Source organism: Diceros bicornis, chromosome 20 (assembly GCF_020826845.1).
Source record: "Diceros bicornis minor isolate mBicDic1 chromosome 20, mDicBic1.mat.cur, whole genome shotgun sequence".
Lineage (NCBI taxonomy): Eukaryota > Metazoa > Chordata > Mammalia > Perissodactyla > Rhinocerotidae > Diceros > Diceros bicornis.
Genome location: NC_080759.1, coordinates 5,388,181 through 5,404,953, shown reverse-complemented (window position 1 = coordinate 5,404,953; position 16,773 = coordinate 5,388,181). Strand labels below are relative to the sequence as shown.

The 16,773-nt window shown below is 57.8% G+C and overlaps 1 protein-coding gene across 10 annotated transcripts in view; it reads right to left on the bottom strand.

The window, feature by feature from the left end:
* SLC27A1 (solute carrier family 27 member 1) overlaps positions 1 to 16,773 on the bottom strand; it is a 35,272-nt gene that overhangs the window by 7,967 nt on the left and 10,532 nt on the right. For 4 of the 10 annotated variants that reach the window (XM_058563690.1, XM_058563684.1, XM_058563693.1 and 1 more), the window contains exons 3-7: positions 4,091 to 4,485; positions 3,810 to 3,971; positions 3,658 to 3,727; positions 2,833 to 2,924; positions 2,645 to 2,754 (exon numbers count right to left, since the gene is read on the bottom strand). In XM_058563690.1, coding sequence (XP_058419673.1) covers positions 2,645 to 2,754; positions 2,833 to 2,924; positions 3,658 to 3,727; positions 3,810 to 3,971; positions 4,091 to 4,485 — 829 coding nt within the window. Of the gene's footprint in view, positions 1 to 2,644; positions 2,755 to 2,832; positions 2,925 to 3,657; positions 3,728 to 3,809; positions 3,972 to 4,090; positions 4,486 to 9,469; positions 9,591 to 10,095; positions 10,774 to 16,773 lie in introns of those variants that run through there. The other 6 variants (XM_058563687.1, XM_058563686.1, XM_058563688.1 and 3 more) reach the window with 6 other exon arrangements.

The window sequence follows — 16,773 nt, the reverse complement described above, 5'->3', positions numbered from 1 at the left end:
AGGGCCTGCGGCTGCTGCAAAAGAAACAGCAGCCCAGCAGTCTCCCCATCCCACGGCCGTGAGGCGGGAATCGGAACCAAGTGCATCTCGTGTGTTCTCGGCATCCTTGTTAAACTCGACCTTGGAGGAGCCGGTCCTCCATTCCTTAAACAGCATCTCATTGTTTACTGCGTGCCTTCTCTTGGACACAGAAATTCTGCTTCTAGGAAACAGAATGAATCATCAGGAGCCCGGAGACAGGGAACAGCACCCAAGGCAAAGTGGTGTGTCAAGGACAGAGAGAGAGGGACTGCCAGACACCACGGGACTCCCAGTGGGAGCACACAGCACAGCCCACAAAGAATCCTTGCCAAAAAAGTTGAATTTGAAGCTGATCAAATATCTAGACTAGGAGTTCTCAACCACGGTGGTTCTGTCCCCCAGGAACACTTGGCAATGTCTGGACGCATTTCAGCTGTCCGAGTTGGAAGGTGGGGTGATAGCGGCATCTGGTGGTTTGAGGCTACGCACGCTGCTCAACACCCTGTGGTGCCCAGGTCGGCCCCCACGGCGAGTGATCCGGCCCCAGGTGTCCTCAGCGCCGTGGCTGAGAAACGCTGTGCTGGACCCGGCTCCCCACGTACAGAAGACCCCAGAGACGGAGGAGCGCGTGAAGGGGTGCTCTGCAATACCCAACCCGGGAAAGCACTGCAGGACACACAACACCATCTCCTCCACAACAAATCAAGAGAGAGGAGAGACAGAGACACAAGGGGCGCCTGCAGACGAAAGGATGCTGATAAGGCACATCCACCAGCCACAATGTGTGGGTCTTATCTCTCTATTGGTTTTTTAGATTATAGAAGCAAAGGAAAAAACACATTTTTGACATGGTGCTACACGGGACTGGGTCACTGCCCAGGTTCTTGATGACGCCGAGCAATCGCTGTCACTTTTGGGCTGTGAGGGTGGTACTAGGGTTATGGTTTTGTTGTTTCTTTTTTTTATTATGTTAAAATACATATAACATACAATTTACCATATTAACCATTTGTAAGTGCACAGTTCAGGGGCATTAAGCACATTCACACTGGTGTGCGGCCATCTGCACCATCCACCTCCAGAACTTGTTCTTCCCAAACTGAAACTCTGTCCCATTAAACACTCACTCCCCCTTCCCCAGCCCCTGGCACCCTCCATCCTACTTTCTGTCTCTGTGAGTCTGACCCCTCTAGGGACCTATATAAGTGGAATCACACAGTATCTGTCCTTTGGTGACTGGCCTATTTCACTGAGCATAGTGTGCTCAAGGTTCATCCATGTTGTCACACGTGTCAGAAGTTCCTTCCTTTTTAAGGCTGAATGATATTCCACAGTATGGATGGACCCCGTTGTGTTTATCCATTCATCCATCGATGGACACTTGGGTTGCTTCCACGTTTTAGCTACTGTAAATAATGCTGCAACGAACATGGGTGTGCAAATATCAATTTGAGACTCTGCTTTGAATTCTTTTATTTTAAAACCAGTCCTCACAGACAGACACAAAAAGTCACATATTCTATGTATATGAAATGTCCAGAACAGGCAAATCCAGAGATAGAAAGCAGATTAGTGGGTGCCAGGGGCTGGGGGTGGGGGATGGGGAGTGACTGCTCATGGGGATGGGGCTTCCCTCTGGGGTGTTGAAATGTTCTGGAACTAGATAGAGGTGGTGGTTGCACAACATTGTGAATGCACTAGATGCCACTGAACTGTTCACTTTAAAATGGCTAATCTTACGTTACATGAATTTTATCTCAATTAAAAGAAAAAAACCAGTCCTCATCTTTCAGTTTTCCTGAAACACCTATGCAGGAAACACTGCTGTCTGGGGGCTGCCTCACCACGATGCAGAAGGAAGGATGCGGGGGGCAGGACTGGGTGTCTGATGGCTCCTGGGGCCAGTGACGGGTGCTCGGCGACCCCTACACTTTCTGTCCACGTTTATGTACGTTTGCAACTCTCAATAATTAAGTTAAAAAAGCCAGACTGTTTTGCATTTCAAGATTCAAATTAGCGATTTTCCCCAAGACCCCTCCCAGCAAAACAGAAATCCACAAAAGTGGAGCAGAGCACAGTCTTCACCCCAAGAGGCGCCCTAGGATGCCCAGGGCCCGGCCCGCGTGGCTGTGTGACCCGGGCAAGCAGCTGGACTTCTCTGGCCCCACCCGCCCACATGCCAGTCCCTGGACACAGCCCGTTCTCTGCCCTCCGCAGCCCTGCTTTTCTGCAGGAAGGCGCTAGCACTGTGTTCCCAGCCTTCCCCGGCCTGCTCTCCAGGACAGTGGATGGGCTCCACTCCGTGCATCCGTTCCCCACCCGGAAGCCCTAGGGGCGCCTTGTGGGCTTAACCCGCCCCGGTGCCGGCCACACCCACTCCTCTGCGTCCCTGCAGCCACCAGCAGAGAAACCCTCGGGGCACAGGACTTCGGGGGCTCGGGCCGCCTGTGCACAATCCCAGCTGCACCCCAAGCCCCAGTGTCCCCACCCGCAAAATGGATGTGCCGCCTCTGCTCCCTCCCAAGCAGGTAACAGGATCCAATGAGTGCACACGTGGAAGGTCTGTCCCCACCCACAGCAGCCACTGTGGGGCGGGGGGGGGGGGGCCGGGGGGGAGGCTGACCGTGCAGTTGTGCTGGACGCAGTCGTCCCAGAAGCGGCTGGCCGAGAACTTCTTGCGGAGGACGACGGTGAGCCCATAGACGAGGCACTGGCCCACACCGATGATGTTGCCTGCAGAGGGCGGCTCGGTGAGGGGTCCTGGGGACTCCAGGCCCCCCACCCCACCCCCTCGCCGGAGCGCCCACCCACCTGCCGAGTGGTAAAGCGGCAGACAGTCGTAGAGCACGTCCGCCGGCCGCATGCTGTAGGCGTGATGGCTGAATGCCACCATGCGGTAGAACCTGCGGGAGCAGGGGTACAGGGCTGGCACCTACATCGCCGAGGGCATGGGGGGGAGCGTGCTGGGACCTGGGGACACAGCAGGGACCCAGGCAACGCCAGCTGCGGGTGGGAGAGGAGCGTGCAGCGGATAGCGAAAATAACTGTCAATGGTACTAGGTGCCATGAGGACTATAACAGGGAGAAGGGACAGAGGGGCTGAAAGTGACACAGCCAGGGAGGTTAGGGTATCTGGTCTGGGGAGGTGACACATGAGCTGAGACATGGTGAGAAGGAGCTGTGGGGGCGAGCTAGGGAAGGGCGCCCAGCAGAGGGCACAGCACATGCAAAGGCCCTGAGGCCAGAAGGAACCTGGCAGGTTTGAGGAAGGAGGAGGGGTGGAGAGGAGGAAAACAGCACCAGAGACGTGGCAGGGGCCGCACAACGAGAGTGTGGGTTTTATTCTGAGGGCTAAGGTGGGCACAGGACGGTTTGGGCACAGGTGAGGTGGGATTTAAGATTTTAAACCTTCTGTAGCCCCTGAGGGGAGCAAGGCCGTTGGGGGCAGGAGTGGGGGCAGCAGGAGGCCAAGGATGGGCACAGGGCAGCACTGTGTCCTGAGATGGGCTGGGGTTTTACCAGACTGGGATCGAGAGGCCCACAAGACCCCAACAGGAGCTGTGGGAAGGGGTCAGGCTGTAGAGACCACGTGGAGTCACTCTCCAGGGCTGGGGGCAATGCCCATGGGCCCCTCACCTGCTGTGCACGACGATGGCAGCCTTGGGCAGCCCCGTGGTCCCTGACGTGTAGATGTAGAAGAGTCGGTCTGCAGGAGACGCGAGGGTTGGGGACTGGGGGCTGGACGGGTGGGACTGGTGAGGGCGGGGGGCGGGCCACCCTGGACTCACCGTCCATGCCCTTGCAGGGGGGCTGTGCCAGAGGGGCTGTGGAGGCCTCCTTCAGCAGTGGGTCCAGGAGCTGGGTGTCTGGCAAGACACCCTCGGGCCCCAAGTCTCCAGAGCAGAACTTGAGCAGGCTCTTCCCCAGCTGTCCACTGACCTCGGCCACCGCTGCGGCCCGAAGCATAGCGCATGGTCACGGACAGGCAGCCCCCCAGGCCTAGGATCACCACCTCCCTGCCCCCGGCAGCCCCAGGCCCCCCCGAGACGATGCCCGCACCCCACCTCACCCGCCGTCAGCTCCCCTCCGAAGACCAGGGCCTTGGCACCCGAGGCGCCCAGGCAGAAGGCCAGGGGCTCGCGCCGCAGGTTAACGTTGAGCAGCGCGGCCTCCACGCCCGCCTTGGCCAGGCCCAGCCACAGCCCCACAAACTCAGGCCTGCCCTCCAGGAAGATGGCCACCACGTCACCCGGCACAAAGCCCAGCTGGTGGAAGAGGTTGGCCACGGCGTTGGAGTAGGCGTCCAGCTGCGCGAAGGTCCAGCTCGCCCCACTGGCCGCATCCACCAGGGCCAGGCGCTCGGGCTGCCGCCTTGCCACCACCTGGAAGATCCGCGGGATGGTGTGGCAGGCACGCTGGTGCCGCCGCAGTTCCAGGCGCACGCGGATCAGCACAGAGAGGCCGCTGAGGAGGGGATGGAGGGGACGGTGTCACCGGGCGCCCTGCCCGGCCTCCTGGAGACCGCCCCAAGCCTCGGCATCCCCATCTGGAGAAGGCGGAGGAAAAGGTCCCTGCGCCCCCCGGGCGGCGAGGGTTCCAGGAGGACCTTTTGGTTGCTGGGTCTCTCGGGGCACTAAGGGCAAAGGGCCATTTACCAACCGGCCAGGCTACACACTGTAAAGCAGTCACCCTGTCCTCCACCCCAGCTTGCTCGGCGACTCTGAGGGAGCCAGGGCCCTGTCCTATCCTTGTTTCTCTCTCCTGGGATGTCCTGACCGCTCTACCCTGACCCCCTACCGCCTCCAGCCCGGATGCCTCGTGCTCTGCCTGCCCCGACAGGCCCCAGGGTCCGGCCCTGAGCTGCGCGGCTGCCCCACCCCCAGGTCACTGGATGGCACTAGGCACAGATGGCTGAACCGTCCAGCACATGCGCCCCCCGGCCCAGGGGAGGGGCTGCCTCTGCCCCAGGGGGGACCAGGAGACCTGCTGGCGAGAGGCCCTGGTGGCAGGTGTCTCACTCCCCTGCCCCACCTGCCAGTGGATGCAAGGGCATCGGAGGCCGCAGGGGGCAGCAGAACTCTGTGGAAGGAGCCAGGTCCCTGAATGACTGTACAGGTGAGCAGCCACCACTGACACCAGGCTGTTAGATGAGTGAGACAAGAACTTTTCTTGCTGTTTGAAGCCAACAAAAATTGCTTGAGATCACAGAACCAAGAAATCCAGGGTATCTCGGTGCAGGAGCTCAAGCACTGCGAAGTCTCCCTGCTCATCTGGCTCCCTGCCCTGCATGCCAGCCCCTGGCTCTGAGAGGTAACCTAGTGCTGGGGGAAGCACTGACAAGCGGGGGCCTGTTTGTCACAGCAGCTGGCTCTGCCCTGACCTCTCCAGGGCATGGTCTCAACTCTGCCCCACTTCGGCCTCAGCTGGCCACCGTGTCCCAACAGTTTCAGTGACCACTTGTTATCAAACCCATCCTTTGCCCACCCCCACCCCCCACTCGCTGCTGCCTCCCCTGTGCCTCCTTGATTTCCTGCAGTGGCTTCCTCACAGCCCTGGACTCGACAGTCCCCAGCAGACCTCAGCACTGACATTCACTCGTTCCCTCCCTCCTTCATGCATGCAGACAGCCAGTGTGGACCAGCACCTACTATGTGTTGGGTCTTGGCTCAAAGATGACCAGATCCACCACCCAGGGGCTCACAGTCCTCCCAGGAGAGAGACCCCCTCCATGTACATGAACGAGCGTGAGGGAGGTACTGAATGGTGACAAGGCCCTGATGGGCAATGCAGTCACAGTGACATGGGCCGGGGCGGGGGCAGGGAAGGCTCTCCAGAGAGGCAGGCAGGTCAAGTCTGAGCAGGGCCTCAGAAAGCAAAACGGAGTGGCCGTGGGTGTGAAGCCAGGGGCACAGCCAGTGCAAACGCCCTGGGGTGGGGATGGGCCTGGGGAACAGGGAGCATTTAAGAAGCAGAGCAGAGGCAGTGTGGTGGGGATCGGACAAGAGGGTGGCGAGGTCCTGGGTGGGCAGGCAGGGTCTGTCAGAGGAGAGGATGGACGGGGTCCACACAGCTGCCTATACCTACAGGTTTTAAAAACAAGGGGTCAGGGTTCTGATGAGGTTTATGAGACTTCCTGCTTGGGTCAAGCCGCTTACCCTGGGGGCCCTGGGAAGGCCCTCCAGCTGCCCCCAGGAAGGGACCAGGGCTCTGTGGCCCTTTGGACCCCGCTCAACTTTAGCACGCTCACACATGCCACCTGCCAGCACACTGAGCTATGTGTAGCCCCCCATGCCTGGGCATTCCCTGGGGTCCTCCCAGCCTCCTCACCACCTCCTCCAGGAAGCCTTCCAGGGATCAGCAGGCTGTACCGTGCTCACTGCTCCCCCATTACAGCAGAGATTCCCACAAATGGGTCTGGGCTCAGGGAATGTTCCCTTGTCCACCCCGGGAGCCCTCCCTGCCTGCCTATACTCCCCCATCAAAGATCCTGTGCAAAGCCACCCAGTCATGGGTCCGCTCCCCCCTGGGCTGTGAGCGCCTGGGGAAGTGACATCTGTGTCGGTCGAGGAGCCTGGCATGTAGTGGGCGCTCGGTACACAGAGAGCAGGTGACTGTGTCCACGCCCCTGAACCTGCAGCCCCATGTGCCTTCCCTCCCAAGCAGCCAGCACATAGGCACAGACTCTTCCATTCATCCCCCAAACGGTGAGCACCTACTGTGTGCCAGGCCCACGCTAGGTGAGACCCAGCGGTGACCAGGACAGACCCTCCACCCCCTTCATCTTCCCCCCAATCCATCTCCCTCTCCATCCTCCCCCTCACTCCCTCACTCTAGCCACGTGGGCCTCCTCACTGTTCCCTGAACACATCCAGCATGCTCCCACCTCAGGGCCTTTGCACAGGCTGTGCCCTCTGCCTAGACCACTCTTCCCCCCACATCCACATGGCTCCTCTCCCACCTCCGTCAGGTCTTGCCCCAACTGCAGCCCTCTCAGGTGGCCATTCCTGGACCCAAGTCTGCTCCTGCACCACCCCCTGCCCTCCCCTCTTTGGTCCCTGCTTTGTTTTTCTCACCTCGGCACTCGTGGCCTTCAAACACCATATGCAGTTTACTCAGTTACTGTATCGCCCCTGGGCTCTCTCCCTGCTCTGGGTGGAAGGGGACTCACGTCTGTCTCATTCTAGGCCCTGGAGGGACAGCAGTGGAGGACGTGCAGTGAACCCCATGGACAGTCTTGGAGGGAGAGAGAGCTGTCTGGGGCTCCCGGACCAGACCTGACCCCTGCAGCCCGAGGGAGCACTGCCCAGGCCTGCCCGGATGCTTGCCGAGAGCGGGGGCAGCCACACATGGGCAGGGTCTCGGGGCAAGGCCGCCCTGCGGAGGGGCCAGGCACAGGGACAGACGTGAGGAGCGAGGACAAGGAGTCCTGGCGGCCTCACCCACGAGGCCCCTCCGGGTGCCACCCTGTTACTCGGGGTGGCTGACGAGCTCCACGTAAACGACCGCTTCCAATCAGAGAGGTCAGAGCCTCCGTGTGCAGCGGCCAGGGGAGAGCGCCTGGGAGAGGCAACGTCCTCCGCATCTGACCAGGAGCCCAGCACGTGGTGGGCGCTTGGTACACAGAGGCCGGAGGCCTGTGTCCACGCCCCTGGCCCAGAGCCCGGCACAGAGGCACACTCTTCCATTCATCCCCCCAAGGGCGAGCACCCACTGTGTACAGGTGACTCTGATCCGGGTGAGAAGTCCGATCACAGGGGCAAGGGCGGCATGCTGACAGCAAACGGGCAGGAGGGGTCTTCTGGGGAGACGGGAAGGTTCTGTATCTTGATGGTGGTGGTCACCTCGGTGTGGATGTTTGTCAGAAGCCCAACTGTACACTTAGATCGGGTGCATTTTATTCTATGTAAATTACACCTCAAAAACAACCCCTGAAGACAGAGCCGATTGGTGGGTGCCAGGGGCTGGGGGAGGGGGATGGGGAGTGACCGCTCATGGGGACGGAGTTTCCTTTTGGGGTGACGGAATGTTCTGGACCTAGAGGGAGGAGATGGTTGCATAACATTGTGAATGTACTCAATGCCACTAATGATAAATTTTATATTACGTGTATTTTACTACAGTAAAAATGAGTGAATGAACGAAACCCATGAAGACTGTATTACAGCAAGGTTGAAAAGGGGAGTCCTTGGCTCCCAGAAATACACTCTGGAAAACTAACAGATGAAGGGATGTGCCATGGGGTCAGACAGAGGAGGGAGTGGGTGGACACGAGGAGACATGCGTGCGCTCATGGAGGCTGGGAGATGGGCACATGGGCTCGTTACGTTCTCTCTGCTTCTGTAGGCTTAGAAATTGCCATAATAAAATGTTTTTCAAAAAATAATGTTTTCGTTTTTGTTTTTTGGTGAGGCAGATTGGCCCTGAGCTAACATCTGCCAATCCTCCTCTTTTTTGCTGAGGAAGACTGGTCCTGGGCTAACATCCATGCCCATCTTCCTCTGCTTTATATGGGACGCCGCCACAGCATGGCCTGACAAGCAGTGCGTTAGTGCGCGCCCAGAATCCGAACTGGCGAACCCTGGGCCGCCGCAGCAGAGCGCGCGCACTTAACCGCTTGCACCACCGGGACGGCCCCCCAAAAATAATGTTTTAACCCTCTGAAGGTTCCCACTGTTTCCCATCTCTGTGGCCCGTGAGGCCCTGCACGGCCTGGCCCCATCATCTGTCTGCCTCCTCACCCTCCATTCCCCTAGCTTGCTCTCACCTCCTTCCCACATCTTCAGCACAGCAAAGGTTCCTGCCCCAGGGCCTTTGCCCACGAAGTTCCACTGCCCCAGGCCCCTCATGGCCTCCTTCTTATCCTTCACCTCTCAGCTCCACTGTCGCCTGCTCAGAGAGGCCCTCCCAGCTCCGCCCAGTTTGGATCACTGGGACTGTTTTAAAATACGCCTGCAAACTCTCTGACGGTCCTCCCTTCAAAGTGGGTTCGATTCCCCCCTTGAGTGTGGGCAGACTCGGGGACTCGCTTCTAAGGAAGAGAAAGTGGCAGGAGTGACGCTGTGTGACCTCGGGGACTGGAGCACGAAGAGGTTACACCCCTCCCTGGCACGCAGGCCTGCTCGTGCTCTCCAGACACTGGCCCTGGAACCCAGCGCCGGCCTGTAAGGAGGCCCAGACCACGTGGAGAGGCCACATACGACTGTTCTGGCAACACGTCGAGGGAACGAGACTTCAGGTGATTCTCGTCCCAGATTTTGAGTCTTGCAGCTGACGCCCCAGACGTGGCAGAGCAGAGACAAGGTGGCGACATCTGAACTCCTGACCCTCAGAAGCCACTGGAGATGACAGTGACCATTGTTTTGCGCCCCCAGGTTCTGTGCAGCTTGTTCGCAGCCGTGGGTAACTGATGCCCTCCCGGCCCATTTCATCCCTTCAGAGCGAGCCTCACAATCCAAACGGCGGTCTTCCTTCAGTGTTTCCTGGACTTGCTGTCTGTGTCCAGGGGAGCAGGCTCCCCATCTGTCTGTCTGTCGTGTCCAGGGCTGCAGTTCCGGCACCAAGCACAGGGCCTGGAAAGTGAGGACGACGCTGGTGTCTCACAGGCTGGCTCAGTCGCAGCCCAGCCCCCTCTGCCTGCGTGACTGCAGCTGTTGAAGAGTGTCCCCAAAAACTCATGTTCCCCCGGAACCACAGACTGGGACCTTATTTGGAAACAGGGTCTCTGCAGATGTAATTAAGGTAAGTAGGCGATGAGGTCATCCTGATTCCCCGGGTGGGCCCTCAGTCCACCAACAGTGACTTTGTGAGAAGAGGAGAGACAGAGACATAGAGGGGAAGGCCACGTGGAGACGGAGGCAGAGACTGGGGATGCAGCCACAAGCCAAGGAACGCCTGGAGCCCCCAGAAACTGGAAGAGGCCAAGAAGGATCCTCCCCCAGAACCTCCAGAGGGAGCACGCCCTACCAACACGTTGATTTCGGGCTTCTGGTCTCCAGAACCGTGAGACAACAAATGCCCCTTATTTTAAGCCATCAAGTTTATGATAATTTGTTGTGGCAGCCCCAGGACACTCACACGGCAGCTGTGGGCAGGTACTTCCCTCTCTGGGCCTCACGGAAAATGGGGACAATAAAATCCTGCACCTCCTAGGTCACTGTAGAGACAAAAGAGGTGGACGCAGATTTTGGAGGATGGGGCCTGGCACGTCCTAGGTTCTCAGTAAACTCTGTTGCTATCCTCTCCCCACAGAGGCACGCAGTCAGTAAGAAATCTGAAGTGAATTAGCATTATATCTGCCCAGCAACCTGATTCATACCCACCCTGCAAGGAAGAGAGAGGAACAAGCAAGTCCCGAGAGCAGGGGTCAGCCCAGGAAGTCCCGGGGAAGGTCCAGGGGAGGGGGCAGGGCGTCATCTGAGGGCCTCATGCAAACGCCGACTGCTCGAGTGCCCCCCCGGCAGGAGCAGGGAGCCCCGACACAGCCCAGGGGAAGGGAAAGTGGCCTGGAGTTCAAATTCCACTCCACCGCCTACCAGCTGTGGGGCTTGGGCAGACCCGGCCCTCTCTGGGCCTCCTTACCTGGAACACCAGGAGGCTGAGCCTACTGACCCCAAGGTGTCTCCAGGTACACGAGGCATCGGTACCGCCCCTGCGCTACTCACGAACAGGAAGCGGGGCCCAGAGCAGCGACCCGTCTGTCAATGGGGGATCGGTGCCATTCTCAGCGTGACAGCGCCCAAGTGTATCAAGTGCCTGGCCGAGAAGAAGGCTTGAATAAGAAGGATCCATCGGTACTCTGCCCAGCAGGGGCCTGCCTCTGCTTTGCACCTGCTGTTCCCTCTGCCTGGACACTCTTCCTTCCCCCAGGTCTTCACAAGGTTGGCTCCTTCTTGTCTGACCACTTGTGCAGAGTGCCCTGCTGGGACCACTCTGGCTGAAGTAGCCACCCACTGTCCCCGCCCCTCCCCCCACGCTCTTCTTCTTGTCACTTTCTGATGCTTTATTATTTCCTCATTTCCTTCTCAGCTGTCCTTCTCCCTCACTAGGCTGTGGGTTCCACAGGACAGGAAAAGCATCTGACATGTTCACAGCATGTCATGGTGACCATGCTGTCCTCCAAGCCCAGATGGGGTGTGGCGCCCAGGAGGTCCTCAGGGATGGGTTGAACAAGCGACTTTCTCCAGTGCAGACTATCTGGAATCTGACCATCTCAGCAGCCCAGCCTGGCCCCCACCGCACACAACTGGACCAGTGCAGTCACCTCCTCCCACTCTCCCGGCTCTGCCCTGGGCCAGGCCCCACTCCCCGCGTAGTGGGGTGGACAGTGGCCCCCAGAAGATGTGTCTGAGTCCTGACCCCAGAACCTATGACTGCGACCAGACGTGGAAAAAGGGTCCTTGCAGATGTCATTAAGCTCAGGGTCTTGAGAAGAGATCATCCTGGACTAGGGGGGGCTCTAAATCCAATGACAAACGTCCCTATAAAAGACAGAGGAGGAGGCCCGGACACGGAGAGGAAGGCCATGTAAAGATGGAGGCAGAGATGGGAGCAACGCCACCGCCAACCAAGGGTCTGCCAAGGACCACCGGCAGCCTCCAGAAGCTGGGGGCGAGGCCTGGGACAGAGTCCCCCTCGGAGCCTCCAGAAGGAGCCAGCCCTGCCTACCTTGATCTCAGACTCCTGGTGTCTACACCTGTGGCAGAATAAATGTCTGTTGTCTTAAGTCACCCTGTTTGTGCCCTTTTGTTATGACAGCCACATGAAACGCAGACACCGCGCTTCACCTCCAACATTGGTCTGTCTTGCTTACTGCTCTCAGCCCAGTGCCCCCCACAGGGGAACGATGTCTCCATTCCCACTGTCAGGGCACAAGTGCCTGCCTGGTTGCCTCAAACCCTCCTCATGGAGCCACCCTCCTCCTCCTCAGTGCAGGCCAGCCTAGCTGTGCTGCTGTCCTGCTCAGAACCCTTCCCCTGGGCACAGGACACTCCTCCTCTCAGCATTCAAAGCCCTGGAAATTTAGCTCTGCCTACTCACCCCCTTGGCTCCCTCAACTCTAAAACTGCCCAGGGCCGGCCCCGTGGCTTAGCGGTTAGGTGCGTGCGCTCCACTACTGGCGGCCCGGGTTCGGATCCTGGGCGCGCACCGACGCACCGCTTCTCCGGCCATGCTGAGGCCGCGTCCCACATACAGCAACTAGAAGGATGCGCAACTATGACACACAACTATCTACTGGGGCTGTGGGGAAAAAAAGGAGGATTGGCAATAGATGTTAGCTCAGAGCCAGTCTTCCTCAGCAAAAAGAGGAGGATTAGCACGGATGTTAGCTCAGGGCTGATCTTCCTCACCAAAAAATAAATAAATAAAATAAAACTGCCCAACTCATACACATCCCCCCAACACATCAGCCCCTTTCAAAACCCCTGCAACATGGGACATGGCAGTGCCATGTTCCCTTTCTTTTGCCCAGGGAAGCTGTCATCAGCACGTGATGGCTGGAGCCACAGCAGCCAATATGAGACCGTGAGGGTACCCAGCCAGAGATGCCGAGCCTTCGCAGTGAGGATAGCAGAGCAGAAAAACAGATGGAACCTGGGTCAATGACAACACACTGAGCCATGAGTTGAGCAAACTGAAGCCACCTCATGCCCCAACTCCATGTTTACACATAGCTATAAATGTTCCTTACCATCAATGCCACTTCTGGTTAGGATTTCCACTACTAACAGCCAAAAGCCTTCTCACAGAGAACCCCTCCCAGGAGAGGCTGATCCACTCATGCAGTGCACCCCCACTGAGCACCACCACACACTGGACATCATGACAGGAACGGGACACACAAGTGACGAAGGCAGGCATGATCCCTGTTCCTGTGGGGTTTACAGTCTAGGGAGGGGGAGACAGTTAATAACCAAAGAAAAAGCAAACAAAAACAATGAGAGTTTTATGATAAGTCTCCTAAGAAGGAAACAACAGGAAGATGTGATCAGATAAAGCCAGGACAGACTTTATCCCTGGGGGCAGGGGAGCCCTCTCAGAGGAAGCGACCTTCACACTGAGTCTGAAAGGATGAGAAGGAGCCAGCCATGGGTAAAGCTGGGAGAAATCATTCCAGGTGGAGGACACCGCCAGTGCAAAGGCCCAGAGGCAGGAAGGAGACTGGCATGTTTAAAAGAGAGCAGGCTGGAGAGGAGGGAGTGAAGCAGAGTGTGAGGAGACAGCACAGTGTTGGGAATCTCTCTCCACGGCTGCAGATCATTCCACTAATTGGAGTATTGATTTGGGCACATTAAAGTCGCATGGGGGAAATGACAGTGTTATTCATTTGTAGCTTCCAATGGGCAGAAGATGGAAAGAACCAAATGTCCTTCAGTAGGGGAGGGGTAGATGAACAGCGACTCATCCTTACAATGGAAGACCGCTCAGCCTTCACAAGAACGGTGCCCCCACTGCACCTGGAGAAGGAAGGAGCCTCGAGGTAAGTGGGAAAGTCCGGGGTGATCTTGTGGCAGAGACGGCAGATCGCACACCCAGACGGTGACTGATCACTAGGCCTCACCGCCTCCCCCAAAACAGCCAGTAAAGGGAGGTTTTTCTAAAGTGTGAACTCACAAAGACTGGAAAAATGGGAGCGGAGACCAAATCACCCCATTTTTGGAAGCTGGGGAGCAGCAGATACGAGGCGGTGCCCCCCAGGGGGCGGGAGAAAGCAGAATCCTGGGCTGCAGTAAGGGGCTGGTGGAAATCTGTTTAAGAAGCAACCCCTCTATAAAATAAAGTCCTGGGGTGTAACGTACAGCATGTGACTACAGTTAGTAACACTGTATTACACATGGGAAAGTTGCTACGAGAGTAGATCTTAGTTTTCATAACAAGGAAGAAAATTTTGTATCTACGCATGGTGACAGATGTTAACTAGACTTATGTGGTGATCACTTCACAATGTATACAAATATCGGAGCATTCTGTCGTCCACCTGAAACTAATGTAACATTATATGTCAATTACACCTCCATAAGTTTAAAAAAGAAGCAGCGACCCCCTTGCCACCCTGGATAACCCCGCGAGAGGACTGGCGGTACCGCCATGGGGAGAGGGCCAGCAGGAGGCCGGGGACCACAGGAAGCAGCCCCTGTAAGGGGCTCCCCGTCCACAGGCGACAGGAGAAACAGGAAGCGCGGCTGCAGCTGGCCATGCTTGGGCAGCGTGAGCATCGCGGGCCCAGCCCTCACGGCCGGCCCGGCCTGCTCGCGCCCGCGGCCTCTCTGCAGCACACCCACACCAGCAGGCAGTGGGCTCCAGTGCTCGGCTCCAGCCACATGCCTGAGCCACCCCGCTGCAGCAGCCAAAGCCACCCCCACCCTGGGACAAAGAGGCCACTGTTTGCCTCTTGGCCCTTCCCGAGTCCTCTTCTCATCCCTCTGCTCCTCTGCCCCTCCTGTTTTCACCCCGAGCTCCAGGGCGCAGGGACAGGAAAAAACCAAGGCCGAACATGATCAGATTTCATGCCGCAATACAGGATGAGTTGGGAGAACTGGGGCAGGGTGCTTAAATATTTTCTGAACCCGGGGTCTAAATGTGGTCCCCACCACCCCCTCAGCACAGCACAGTGGCTAAGAACACAGACTCCAGAGCCCTGCCCCTCCCTGCCTGTGTGCTCCTGGGCAAGTGACCTCACCTCTCTGTGCCTCGGTTCACCAACCTGTAAAATGGGATTAGTCCTTCTTTATAGGACTGTGAGAGCATCAGAACAGGCTGCAATAGTCAGCTATTGCTGCCTAACAAACTGCCCCAAAATTACCAGCTGGAAACAACATTTATTATCTCCTGGTTTCTGTGGTCAGGAATCCGGGAGCAGCTTAGTTGGCTGGTTCTGGCTCAGGGTCTCTGCGAGGCTTCAGTCAAGGTGTCAGCTGGGGCTGCAGTCACCTCAGAGCCTCACGGGGAGAGAATCCACTTCCGAGTTCATGCACGTGGCCTCTCCAGAGGGCCGCTGCACCTCCTGGCAGCCGCTTCCCCGGAGGGAGAGATCCAAGCGAGCACTCCAGACGGGCCACCGTCCTCTCAGGACTGCACCTCAGAAGGAACGGCCCTCTACTGTTGCTGGGTCCTATTTATTAGAAGTGGGTCACTAGGTCCGGCCCACACTCCAAGGGAGATCAGACGAGGGTGTGAAGACCAGAAGGTGGGGCCATCTTCAAGGCTGCTCCTACAGAAAAGTGGGTCAGGCCCTGTGTCAGGGACTTGGAGTGGACCCAGCTCCTGCCCTGTCTCAGGGGAGACAGAGCCGGGCAGAGGGCCCCGGCCGCACGGCGCAGAGCCCAATGAGGTAGGCAAGGCCTGCCCACCAACACAGGTATCCTGTGCTCCTCGGTGTGCCATCCTGAGCGGAGGCCAGGCCCTCAGGGGCACAAAGACCAAGGTCTCCATCTGGGACCCACAGAGCCACAGTCTAAGGGGGGAAAGAAACCCAAGAATTAAAAGGCAGGAAAGCAGATACATAAGATAATTACGAACAATGGCTGCTGCTAGTGGTGACAAGCCAAGCTCTGGAGCCACACTGCCTGGGTTCAAATCCTGCCCCCACTACTTGCCACCTCTCTGACCTTGGGCAAGTGACAAAACCATGCTGTGCCTCAGTTTGCTCATCTATAGGGTGGGGACAAGAGAGCACCCACCTCACGGGGTTGTTGGGAGGGCTTGAAGAAGTCATGCTTTGCACGGTACCTGGCGCAGAGGCAGCCCTCTAAATGTTGGCCATTGTGCCAAAGAGCAACAAGGTGGGAGGGTCTACAGAGATGCAGTGGCAGAGAGGGCTCTCTGAGAAGGTGACATGTGAGCCATGGCATGACAAAAATGAAGAGCAGAGGAAAAGTGATCCAGACAGAGGGAACAGCAAGTGCAAAGGCCCTGGGGCTGGAACAAGGCTAAGCTTGCTTAGAAACAGCAAGGAGGCCAGTGTAGCTGGAAGAGTGAGAAAGGAAAGGAGAGGAGGTTGGGGACATGACCAGGAACCTCCTATGGTCTAGATTCTAAGGGCAACAAGGAGCCACAGGAGGGAGCTGAGCAGGAAACTCAGGAAAGGGTGCCCTGAGGGAGGCAACATCATGAAGTGTCAGCAGGCAAAAGGAAGCCCAGTGTGTTCCAGGCAGAGGGAGCAGCCTGAGCCTGACAAGGTGAGTCGATCTGGGGGCCAGGTGAACATGGAGGTGGGAGTGGCAAGTGGGCAGGGGAGAGGTCAGCAGCTGAAGGCTGAGTCCTTCTGCTGCAGAGGATGGGGACGGTGCAGTCAGATCCGCACGTCAGAAGGAACGAGGGCAGGGGAGGAGGAAGGGATGGGTTCTAGAAGGTTCGGAACCAGTCAATTTGCAGGAACTTTTCTCAGCTCCACACCATCCCCGCCGCTCACGGAAACTCAGTTCCTCACCCTCACCGTGGATCCCGAAAGGAGGGAGTGCCCGCAAAGGCACTGCGCCTGGAAGACCCACAGCAGGCGCTCACATGCTCCCTCCTGGGGGGCTCTTACTGATATTGCTCCCGTGGAAATCTCCGGCAACACCTATTTCACCCCTGTAGGACCCCCAATAGCTTCTCTGAGCAAGCCCCTCAGAGACACCCCAGACCTTCCAAGGATGCCTGCACACCACACCAGAATCCCTCCCCAGAGATCCCAGGCTCCAGAGAACCCCAACAAGTCTTGTGCTATACAGCAACCTCTCCACGGACCCTGAACAACCCCCAGTCCCGCACAGA